Genomic DNA, 10990 nt, shown 5'->3' with positions numbered 1-10990 from the left:
CTTTTTGGGGACAGAAGACTGGCTTTTGAGGATGAGTCTCCTATAAATAAAGCTAAACCCAGTCTAGGGGTTAGTAAAACATCTTTGCACCTGCTCAAGCCTCCTCAGATTTGCACTTGTTCAAACCAAAACTGACATATGGGCAGAAACTGTTTCCTGCTGGAAACTTGCCGCTGGTTCTGCCTGATGTGTCCCTGCTATGCTGTATCTACAGGGTGGCCCTTGACCTGCTGCTTCCCATAATCTCAAGCCTGATAAGGACCTTGCTGTGGAACGGATGTGGCTGACATTTAGCAGCAATGCCAGTTCTCATCAGAAAAGTGCCTGGGGAGATGCAGCCTGCGCTTAACCATCCAGCCGACGCGACCTGCTGTTTTGCAAGCTCAGTCAGCACCTCACTTTAACGAAGAAATGCTCTTGGCTAATACTGGGTGATGTTTCCCAGAAATGGCATGGGCAGGAAAGATGCTTTGCTTGGCATAAGCTGGCCTCGGTGCAACCTCTTGAGCGTTGTCTGGGTAGAAGAAACCAACTTGGATGAGTTTGGAGCTAAGTTGGGTTTAGCTGTGCCACAAAGTCCAAGAGCAGTGCGCGAACAGCGTGAAGAGAGAGGCTCAGCCTCCCCTCCTGCCAGCCCCAGACCTCTCCAGGTAAAAGCAGTGCTCTGTTTCTCATGATGCAGCAGAACAGCAATATCCCACCTGCGGGAGGCGTACTTCCAGGATCCCCTTTGTGCAAAGATGTCGAGGCAATTTACAGTCCCAAGCCTATTTGGGGCTACCACCTTTAGTGCATTAATTTTACATACGGGAAAAAGTGAGTCGTTTTTCATCTCTCCCTCGACCGCAGAGACTTGTTGGCAGATCTGGGAAGAGGAGCCTGGGCTGCCCTCCCTCCCAGAGGCATCTGGTTGCATTCGAAATTTCAAGAGAGCACTAGAGCTTTTTCTCAGCTTGATCATGCATTTTTTGTGTGTGTGTGTTTCAGCCACTTCTTCAAGGAACATAAAGAGAACTCAAACGCATCTTTCCAACCAAACTGAAGTTCAGGATTTGCTAAGAGCAAAGCCCAAAATACAAACAGCCATTTACTCAAGGGCTGTCATTCGTGGGGAACCCCAAGATATTTTGACCCCCGTCCCCAACCACTCTGTCCCAGGCTGGTTTGTGTTGATTACAGTCCTTCGGCACAAGCAGCCCAGTGCCCAGCTCTCTGGGGAACAGCCGGCAGGGCTGTGCCGGTGCCAGACAGACGCATCCTCCCAGCACAGGGCCTGAGCAGACCCGCTGGGACCACTCGTGTCCCCCCGGCTGGAGCACGCGGTCCCTGCAGACCTGCCCGTGGGTCCCGGAGTGGGGGGGTGAGCCTGAGCGCCTCGGCTACCCCACCTCAGCGCCTTGCAGCCTCACTGCAGGGCTGGAATGAGCAGCACCGACAGCTCGTCGCCCACCCTCGGGCCGCCCAGCGCCGCTGCCCCGGCCGGGCCGCCCCGTCGCCGCCTCCCACCCGCTGCGGGCTCAGCTCCGGCACCGGCACCGGCTCCGGCTCCGACATCGGCGCCGGCTCCGGCAGAGCAACAGCGGCCTCCAGTGCCGAAACCTCCTCCCTTTCTCCATCCAGGGACCCGCACCCTGTGTCCCGCTGCGCCGGGCACCGCACGTCCCCTCCGGCCAGCCCGCAGCCCTGTGCCCCGGGCGTGGGTGCCAGCAGCAAAGATCGGCAAGGTCACTAGAGGAAAAAAGATATTTTTTTTTGCCCGGAAAAATGGAGATTTTTTTGGTTTTCCGAGGCACGGGGTAGCTGTGAGCTGCAGGGCAAGCCTGAGGCTTGGTGACTCTCGGTGCACGGGGACTGTGTGATGGGGCGTGGGCATATAGACAAGGCTGGAGACAGGTCAGCATGGAGATGGATTGTTGGACTCTTCCTCCTGGCAAAGACGCTGGAGTAAGGGCTTTAACGCCCTGTATTTAACAAATGTAATTGTAAGTCGTGAGAATGCTAAAATCTCCTATTGCTTGGATGCTGGAAGTTTAGGAAAGGGAAACAAAATTATTGATGCAAAAAAAGAGCCTCCTTGTTATGCCAGAGCTTGGCTCTCCCCTTGGGCATGTCCTAGCCTTGTCCCTGGAGCTCTGTCAGTAATTTGCTCACAGCTCTTTATGGACATTACAAAAAAACCCCACATTTTTCAATTATTTTAAATGTCAGGGAAAGGGGTCTGCTGTGTGTGTAAGAAATCCCAGTGCAAGACATGGCAATGCTTCCATTTTATTATGAGTTCATATAAGTGAGGGACAGCTTTGTGCTATCTTCTCCGGAACAGTCGCGCCTTTTACTTCTGAGCGAAGCGCGGAGAGGGGTTTTGGCACATTCCCCTGTTCTTTATGCGCACATTAGTGTTTCTTTGCCTGTAAGAGAAGTTAAAAATGCTAGAGGATGCCTTCAGGTCCCTGATACACAGAAAAGCGTGGCTCAGAGGACAAAGAAAGAAAGGAAAATATTGCTTAAATCATCATTTAAACATTATTCATAGTAAGTAAGGCCGCATATTCTTGACAGGGAGTTCAGGGTTACCATGGACATGTGTTAATTAATTCCAATAAGCTCAAGAGCTGGTGCTTCCTGACACCTCCTGGAAAAATAATTCACCTCTGTGCTGTAGGACAGCACTAAGACACATCTAATGCCTGTCTGGCTGCAGACAATAAAGGTTATGACTTTGTTTTGTGGGTTTTTACAGACAAATGCCTGCCATTGTGTCTTGCTTGGGCTTGGGCCTGCTCCCAGCCTCCCCTCCTGATTGCTTATGCAGTAAAAGCGAGGAAAATATTAAAAAGGCACCTGCGAAAAATTATTATTTTTTGCGCAGTAGTGGACCTATTACACTGAATTGTTCCATTTTCATGTGGAATCATGATGTTCTCCTCTTTGGAAAGACAAACCCATTTCTCAGGTGCATAGAGAAATGCTGGTAAAATGATTTTCAAGCTGTTTTGCATTTTGCAAAAGAGCATCTTGCATGCAGGTCGCAGTGAAGTGACCAAAGGCGACAAGTGGGACACCGCTGCCGCAGGGACCCCCCAGATGCTCTCGCAGTAGTTGTTCCCAGATTCCTTGCAGGTCTCCAGCTCTTGTCAGACCAGTTGCACAAACAAAACTGCAAATGACGCTTCATCCTGCCTCTCGGCTACCTGGCTTTTCCCCATGGGCCAAAGATTTATGAATGAGGACATTCCGTTTATCTCTACCCTGAGATGTTTGGCACCAGGCAGCTTCAAAGTCCTGGTGCCTGGCCCAGGTCGCCCTGACTGGGAGGTTAAATGGCTATTGTTCCTAATCCCAAAACTTCTTCACTTGGGAGAGTTACTGGGGAGCTGCAAGGCTCAGGGCTTTGACCCACAGGAGCGGCACATTTCCAGTTGCAGCTGCTGAGAGATTGCACAAACGGGAGATTGAAGGAGCCCAGGGACACAGCACCTGTCAACGCAAGGTGGGTGCCAGTACCAGCTTCTCTTCCATCCCTTCACTCCCCTGGCTCCTGGCCGGATCTGCACAAACCACTGGCTCAGTCCTTTTCTTTTTTGTACCCCAAACTTTCCTTCTTGTGACCACTGAGGTCCCCCATCCTCGCCGAAGCTGTGCTCCACACCAGGGGAACATAGCATCCTCCACGCAACTTTGTTCCCTGCATAGCTGGTTTCAAAGCCTTCCTCGGTCTCTTTACCTCGCTCTTGGTTCATGGCCAAAGCCCTAATGATGTTGTGTCTGACGAACCTCCCACCCCCATCTGTTGCACAATACAGCTGACAGCTGGTGTCGGGCTGCTGGCTTCCAGTATGGTCATTACCACCGTGCCATGCCGCGCCGGGTCATTAACCGTGGCGCCTTTGTTCAGAAAATCCCGCTCAGCGTGTCTCTGCCTGACTGCATCATCTTCAGCCTTAAAATGTAAAAACCATCATGTGAGCAGGCCAGGAGCAGAATACGGGGCAGCAGCCTGGGTTAATGAAGGAAAGAGGGGAGGGCCAGAGCATCAGTTCTTATCCAGGCTCTTTTTCATAGTGATTTGGACTCTGTTCCTTGTTATTGCAGTTAACTGGGAGACAATGCTCCTAAAAGCAGAATTTGGCTCCACAAGCCCATTCATCCAGGGATAGAAAAGCTGGAATTTGAGCTTCTGTTAGAGATGTCTCTGCTGATGGCAGATGGGCATGTGAGCCTGATCACGAAAAATCCCTGCCTCCACCAGGTAAAGTCAAAGGTGAAGCTCCCTTAGCCCCACAGATTGGGGCATCTGGCTACAGATAAGACTCAGTCTTCCCAACAGATTGTAGAACCACCTAATAGCATTGAGTTGGAAGTAATTCCTTCACTTCTGTGACTCAGAGCACTTGCAATGTACAAGTATACTCAAAATTACCTAGGGCCCAAGCCAGATGAAATGAATCAAGTCTTGCCAGAGAAGTTGCTAGTGTTTGGACCTGACCTTCTGCTAAGACAGTGCAATCTGGCACCAGCACAGATTAAATATAAGGCTCATTCTTAGAAATACCCAAAGAAAATTGTATCCTTTTATAAGCAGAGAAGACAGAAAGCAGAGCTCAGCTATAAATTGCTGGGGTGAAAAACCTGTAGCTTTTCCTCAGACAGAACACATCTGAGGTCACCTGGAAAAATATTTTTCTGCCTCCATGCTAGATCTGGGCAGACTTTGAGGACTTTGTCATTTGTCTGAGTTCCTGGATACCCGCCAGCACAGCCCGAGCAATTGCTGCAGCTTGGCAGGTGCAGGTGTGGGGAGATTTTGGCAGTGCGGTCCCTGCTTGTGGGCAGCTCCATGTGCTGCAGGTCGCACGCAACAGACCTATTTCGCAGAGTCCACGTGCTCAGAGCAGCGGGTGCAGCATCTGCGCGGGAGGCCAGATTGATGCCAGATGTGCCGGGCTCACTGCCCATGCTCCATCCAGCTGCATGCAAACAGCTTGCTTTCTAGGAAATCCCAGACATATGGAGTAGCCCTCTTATGCATGATACTTAGACTTGCAGGAGGTCCAGATACTCACCGGTTGTGAACGCACAACAGACACTCATTGCCGTATAGTTTGTTGTCCGTTCCACAGACGGGGTCAAAGATCCTTGTACAACCTCCTCCTAGGTCATAATTGCCACAAGCTGCCTGGAGACACAAAAGGGTAATGCTGAAAGTATTAGACATGCTTTCAGTTTACCAAAGGAGCTTTGCATTCACCGAGAGGTGCGTATTTTATATATCTTGATAACCCATCCCAGCTTGCTCAGAGCTCTGCTATGAACTCTCACACTGGGACCACCTGTCACCATGCTGTACCCTTGGCCAGCTGAACACCACCTGGCACTCCTGCACATCCTTAGGAGTGACTATATTGAGTAATGCTCCGTGGGCAGTGCCTCATCATGTTCTTCCCGGTTCTTATTTTCATGCCACAATGATACCTGCCCTCACACTGGCAAGCCAGAGAGTAAGGGGAGCTCTGATCTTCTTGGCATGTAACAGCAACATTCATCTCTTTATTAACAGTTTTCCTCTGCTTAGTGTGGGGAAATGCAGTGGGAAACCGGTACCATCACTGGGATTTTGCTGTGGCACAGCAGGTGGAAGGAGGTTCCCAAGCACTGGCATCTTTGGGATCCCAACCCAGCAGTTCACTATATTTCACTGATTTAGCAATACTTGCTACCCAGTGTCTGGATTAGTGCTGTCTCACCAAAGCTGGGCACACCCTCGTACTACACAAAAATAAGAGCCTTCACCTCTGTTCCTTCTTCAGCAGCTCCATCTATCCCAGCGTTACCTAGAGAAAGAGTGGGGGGAGAGAGAGAGAAGATGCCTTAGCACCCATCACTCGGGCTGGTTACAAGTGAGACCTACTAAAGATGCTTTAGTCTGAGGACCGTATATCTTCACTCAGACACCTTTGTCCCAGCAAACAATTTCTTCCTTTGGATCTCCCCCATTTTGCAGCTGGGTCCTGCCCCACTGCATCTGCCTCTTCCCCCTGGCAGAAAAACTGTGATGGTGCAAGGCCCTGTCAAGGCCAGATGTACTTCTAGTGACTTTCCCTGCCACTTGCCAGGGAGCAAAGGCGGCTTTTGTTGTCTCTTATCATACGTTCATGGGTAACTGAGAAACTCCTGCTGATGCTGGAGTAAATCCAGGGTGATTTTTCTGGTGTCAGGGGGTTTGTACCACAAGGAAGCAGAGCAAAAGACAAGTTGGTGAAGGTCTCTACTAGAAGGAGAAATGGGTGGACCTTGAGGTCTCACACCAAAGCTGGTGGGAGCAAGCTGTGACTTTGGTGGGCTTCTCCATAGAGAAGCTGGCCCTGAACTGACAGCTGGGATCACATGGGTGGAACACGCAGTGGTTATATTTTGAAAAACAACCTGAATTTGCTCAGCAGAAGGCAGTAGTGAGAAGACCTTGGGTTGCTTACAGATCCGGAAGCCATCTACATGGAGGATTTAGGCTACATCTACATTAACAACTAGTGTGGCCCAGTAGCTGTGGGTCTGTGGAGTGAAATGGTTTGGTGCTGAGGACCTGATAGCCACACTGCTAAGGGTTTCAGGGATTTTACTTTGGACTGGCACGCAGGAGCTGTAGCTCACTACATGCTCAGTTCATCTGAAATGAGTCCAGATTTTGTGCTCAGACCGCTCTGCAACGGCAATCGTCGCACAGTGAATAGGATGATGGAGGACTTGTTTCAGAAGCGCCCTCTTGTTCTGAATGAACCCACAAACGCAGAAATCCCTGGTGAGCAGGATCTGAAGAGCAGCAACAGCTCATGTTCTCATCCCTCTGCACCATATGGGATTTTGAAAACACAGTTGGCTTAAACATTGACTTTGGTCGCAAGAGCTGCATTTTCCCCTTGCATATATGCGTTTCCTGTCTTATTGGGTTTGATTTTTTAAAACCAGAATAGCACCTATTCACTCTAAAAGAATTGCAGTGTCCCAGAAATCACCAGCTCCAGGCTGAATCGCAGCCCTGGAGGGAGAGCGTCAGACCAGCAGATCTGTTTGTTTTTGGGAGCAGGTGCCAGGCACCCTGTTACAGCCTTTGCTTTAGGCTCGCTCACAGACCACTGGTTTAATGCACGTTGGCCATTGCAGGACTCTCTGGGGATTGCTCGCTTTCCCTGCCCAGGGCCGGAGCAAGGTGCCAGCACCAGCTGGCCTGTTCCCAGGCTCACTTTCCCACCCAGCAGACCTGGGAGCTTTAGTAAGGAGACAAAATGGCTCCTAAGCAAAATGTTGCACTCACCTTGGTAGAAGCAGAGTGCCAGGGAGAGGAGGAGGAAAACACCAGTTGCCTTCATGGTCAAGGTGTTGGTTTACTGGGGACAGCAAAGAGGAAATGGGACACTTCTCAGGCTTTCAGAGATCCCGTCTCTGGCAGTCTATGCTGGGACCTTTATACCTTTCCCCATCTCTGGCACCACCCTACATGGCCAGCTCCACCCCGCAGTCTTGTGATGACAACGGTCAAAGTACGGGACAACACCAGGTGGCAAATGGCTCATGGGTGTGCACAAGGATGAAAGCCTCTCCGAAGCCAATGGCGGTAACGTTCCTTATCGCTGGCAAGGACTGGAGCTGCATCTCAGGTGTGGGAGACAGCCTTGGGTCTGCACTGCAAGCCGGGAAAAAGCGACTTTGTACAAGAAGCAGATTGGAGAAAGGGGCAGAACAGCAAGGGAAATGCATGAGTTAGCACGAGGAGTGTGGCTTTGATTAATGACCCTGCCACTGCCACTTGCAGGGCTCTGGGTGAAGATGGCTCTGGTTCACACATGCTTCTCCTGGTGTGATCTGCAGAGCAGAGCTGGGGTGTCGCAGCTCCCCTTCCCACCCTGGACAGATAGGGACAGCAGCAAGAGCTGCTGCTGGAGAGCAAAGAGCTTGGATGTGCCTTGGGTTTGCTTGTGGCTGCACACTCAGTGCTGTTATTTTGACTGCACATCTCTGATTGCAGGCAGGCAGCTGAAACGAGCTCGTTGGGTTGGATGCTGCTCCCTTCCCCTCTCCCTACCTGCAATTTGGAGTAAACCCTGGGGATTTCCTACATTTACTCCACCAATGGTACATTGCGGAGAGTGGATCAGTCCCTTGGGTATTAGAAGGATTAATTAATGTTTCTAAAGCACTTTGATATCTCAGCCATAGATCACTGGAGAAGTGCAAAGCAAATTATTACTAATGGGGGCTTATGACTCAAAGACAGATTTTTAATTAGCTGAATAGGAAAAAGTCAATGCCAAGAGCAATTCAAGGAGCTGTTTGTGAGAGAAATCTCAGCTCAGTCGGCAGGTGCTGCACTGTCCAAGGGAGACCCCAGTCCGAATGTGGCTCTGGAGGACACTTTCCCCTGCCAGAAACATCCCTTCTGAGTTTGCTTTGGTGGCGATGGAGATTTTCCCTGCTCTCATCTGGTCTTCCCTCTGCTCTCCCTGGGGCGACCGGCAATATGAGCCTGAAAGAACTGCTCTGAATGGCATCTGTTATTTTATTAACTTGGAGATTAAAGCTGGCTTTGGGTATGACCCGCTCACCAGCTGTGAATAGTTGGGCTGGGTGTTGGTGGATCTCTGTGAGCAAGCAACAGTCCTGGGACAAGGATTCACATGGTGTTATCACCCTCTGAAGACCAAAGGAGGGAGATATGGTCATTTTTTATAGCTGAAAGAGGTTCATCTCGATCCAACACACCTGACAGGTTCACAACATGAAGAAAGCCAATAGGCACCAATACATGCTTTGGTCTCACTTCCCAAAGCTGGAAGGGGACTTAGCAAGGGTGTTTACAGTTATACACCAGGGCAATTGGGGAAAACATTTTCTTCTTCAATCTGTAACACATGTAAATAGAGCAGTGCTGAAAAGAGTTTCTCTGATTACCCTTGTTTGGGATGTGCCCACTCCTGGTAAAACACATTTGCACATTTTTCAGTTGAGAGATCCTCGCTGTAGCCAGGAAATGTGAGAGTTTTGATTGTCCAGAAACAGAAACATCTTTCCTCAGATTCCTTGGAAACATCCAGGCACATTTCCAAACTTGAGTTTGATGGGTAAATCCTCAGCGTTTACGAGAGCTGCTCTGCAGACGGGAACTTTGTTGGCTCCTGGGACATTTCAACTGTGTGTAATGCCATGTTTTTCTCCTTTCCTTCCTCCGCAAGTCAGAGACATCAAAGCACAGACAGGTTGCCGACCTCCCCCTGCCTCCTGGACACTTCTGTCTTCATCCTCTTATTGCTTAGGCTCCTGATAGATCTGTGCTGACTTCATTTCATGTTTGTAACCCCTCCCAGACCTGTATGAGATTAAGTACTTTACTACTGAAGCTGGTTGAAGAAACTCCAGATTATGCAATACAATGGACTGAACCTAATTATTCCACAACGAATTTAGCCAAACCAACCGATTCAAGGGCAGTTGCCTCTGCCAAAAGAAGAACCCAACATAGGCTGCCAATGCTGCTGCAGCCGAGCAGCAGTCACACTAGGTTTTTAATGCAGTTTCTCTGTTAGCAATTGCCCTTCCTTTCCAAGTGCCTGTACTGACATCTGTGTGTTTATGAGATGCCTTCAAAATGTGGGATTTCAGGGCTCCTCTCTCCTGATTGACATCTATTCTGTATCCCTCAGGAAAATCAGACAGACACGCTTGGGTCTTATATGACTGGGGAGGAATGAAAAAGAGCTGCGAACTGCTATTGCGCTGGGTGCTCCTGGTAGAAGGAGATGTCTTCAGCAGTGTGGGCTTTCTCAGGATGTGTCACCTTGTCAGAGCAGCATGTTCCTCCAAACACATCAGCTGGAGGAGTAGAGAAAAATGAGTCAGGCGGCTCTGTCAGCCATGCTGTGTGACTCGCTGAGCACGGCACCCGTCACGGAGAAATGGAGAGGACAGGCAGGCTCCAAAGCAGGTGCTGGCATGGGATGGCTTCCCCTTGGTCGCCTTGTTGGGTGATGGCCACCACACACAGAGGACCTCGGCAAATGCTAGTGCTGTCTTCTCCTGGCTTCTGGAAGGCTCTCGGATGGGAAATCGATGCCACACAAGGAATGTGAGGAAGAGGCGGTGGGCAGGGAGGTGAGAGGTGAGCTGAACTGGCATGTCTGCCTCTAGGTGGATCAGCAGGAAGAGGTGATCCTCTTTGTGCTTGATGGATGTGTGCGTCATCTTTCAGCCAAATCTGAGCACTTTCAAGTTACATTTTCTTGAATAGTAAAGTGTTGCAAAGGAATGAAAAATTGCGTTGCACAGGAATGAAAAATTTGGGAACCTACCTACTTCCCTGCGATGGCCCATCCACGACAAGTAGGAGAAACACTTGCTGTACCAGGGCTGGAATTTGCTTTTTGTGAAGACTTGATGTACAGAGAAAAGACCCCAGTTCCCTGGGGAAATTGCAACAGTCACCAGCAAAAGCATTCAAAGATCATGAATCACAGCTTAGAAGCCACAAACGGTTCTTAAGGCTCTTCAAAATAATGGCATTTACAAACAAACTCATTTGGAGTGGTTCACATTTTCCAGTTGTCTTCTGAACCCAAGAGAGAGAATGGGCTAAAGCAAAAGCAGAGCTCCTCTGGCAGTCCCGGCATCTGGGAACTGAGGCGATAACAGGGAGATGTTGTGACACGTGGCACAAGCTCATGCATGGTGGGGGTGCTGGGGTTGTATGGGAGCTCGTCTGCTGGGGAGTGCAGGTGAGGGGTGACGCCTTGGCCTTGTCCCAACAGTGTCCCAACCCCTGCTGCCAAGGAGTGGCTTTGTGGCCGACACCTGCACCATGGCCCTGTGCTGGTGGTATCCCTGAGCCTCGGTCCTTCCTTAGGATGCATGAAGGGAAGGCATCTTTTGGGGACCAGTGGGAGGACTCTTAGTGCTCAGGATGGCCACCAAGGCAGGTAGGGGGCTCGCTGCTGCCCTGCGATGG

The 10990-nt window shown here is 50.2% G+C and overlaps 1 protein-coding gene across 1 annotated transcript; it reads right to left on the bottom strand.

The window, feature by feature from the left end:
- Positions 1–2321: 2321 nt before the first annotated feature.
- On the bottom strand, positions 2322–7364 carry LOC137668274 (pancreatic secretory trypsin inhibitor-like). Its single transcript, XM_068409676.1, has 4 exons — positions 7310–7364; positions 5791–5831; positions 5064–5176; positions 2322–2408 (listed from the first exon to the last, which is right to left on the bottom strand). Exons 1-4 carry the CDS (start codon positions 7362–7364, stop codon positions 2333–2335), a joined length of 285 nt encoding a protein of 94 aa, XP_068265777.1. The 3' UTR covers positions 2322–2332.
- Between the last annotated feature and the right edge of the window lie 3626 nt (positions 7365–10990).

The sequence above is a fragment of the Nyctibius grandis genome, chromosome 10, assembly GCF_013368605.1.
Source record: "Nyctibius grandis isolate bNycGra1 chromosome 10, bNycGra1.pri, whole genome shotgun sequence".
In the NCBI taxonomy this organism is placed as follows: Eukaryota; Metazoa; Chordata; class Aves; order Nyctibiiformes; family Nyctibiidae; genus Nyctibius; species Nyctibius grandis.
The sequence above is the reverse complement of the archived record's forward strand: the minus strand, read 5'-3'. Positions and strand labels throughout refer to the sequence as shown.

What these genes read in the sequence shown, in the direction of transcription:
- LOC137668274 (XM_068409676.1), bottom strand. Translation starts at nt 7,364, where the DNA reads ATGAAGGCAACTGGTGTTTTCCTCCTCCTCTCCCTGGCACTCTGCTTC. An exon ending in CTGCTGAAGAAGGAACAGAG is followed by an intron (nt 5,177 to 5,790) that starts GTGAAGGCTCTT and finishes TTGTGTCTCCAG; the next exon opens with GCAGCTTGTGGCAATTATGA. An exon ending in CTGTTGTGCGTTCACAACCG is followed by an intron (nt 2,409 to 5,063) that starts GTGAGTATCTGG and finishes CTTCTCTTACAG; the next exon opens with GCAAAGAAACACTAATGTGC.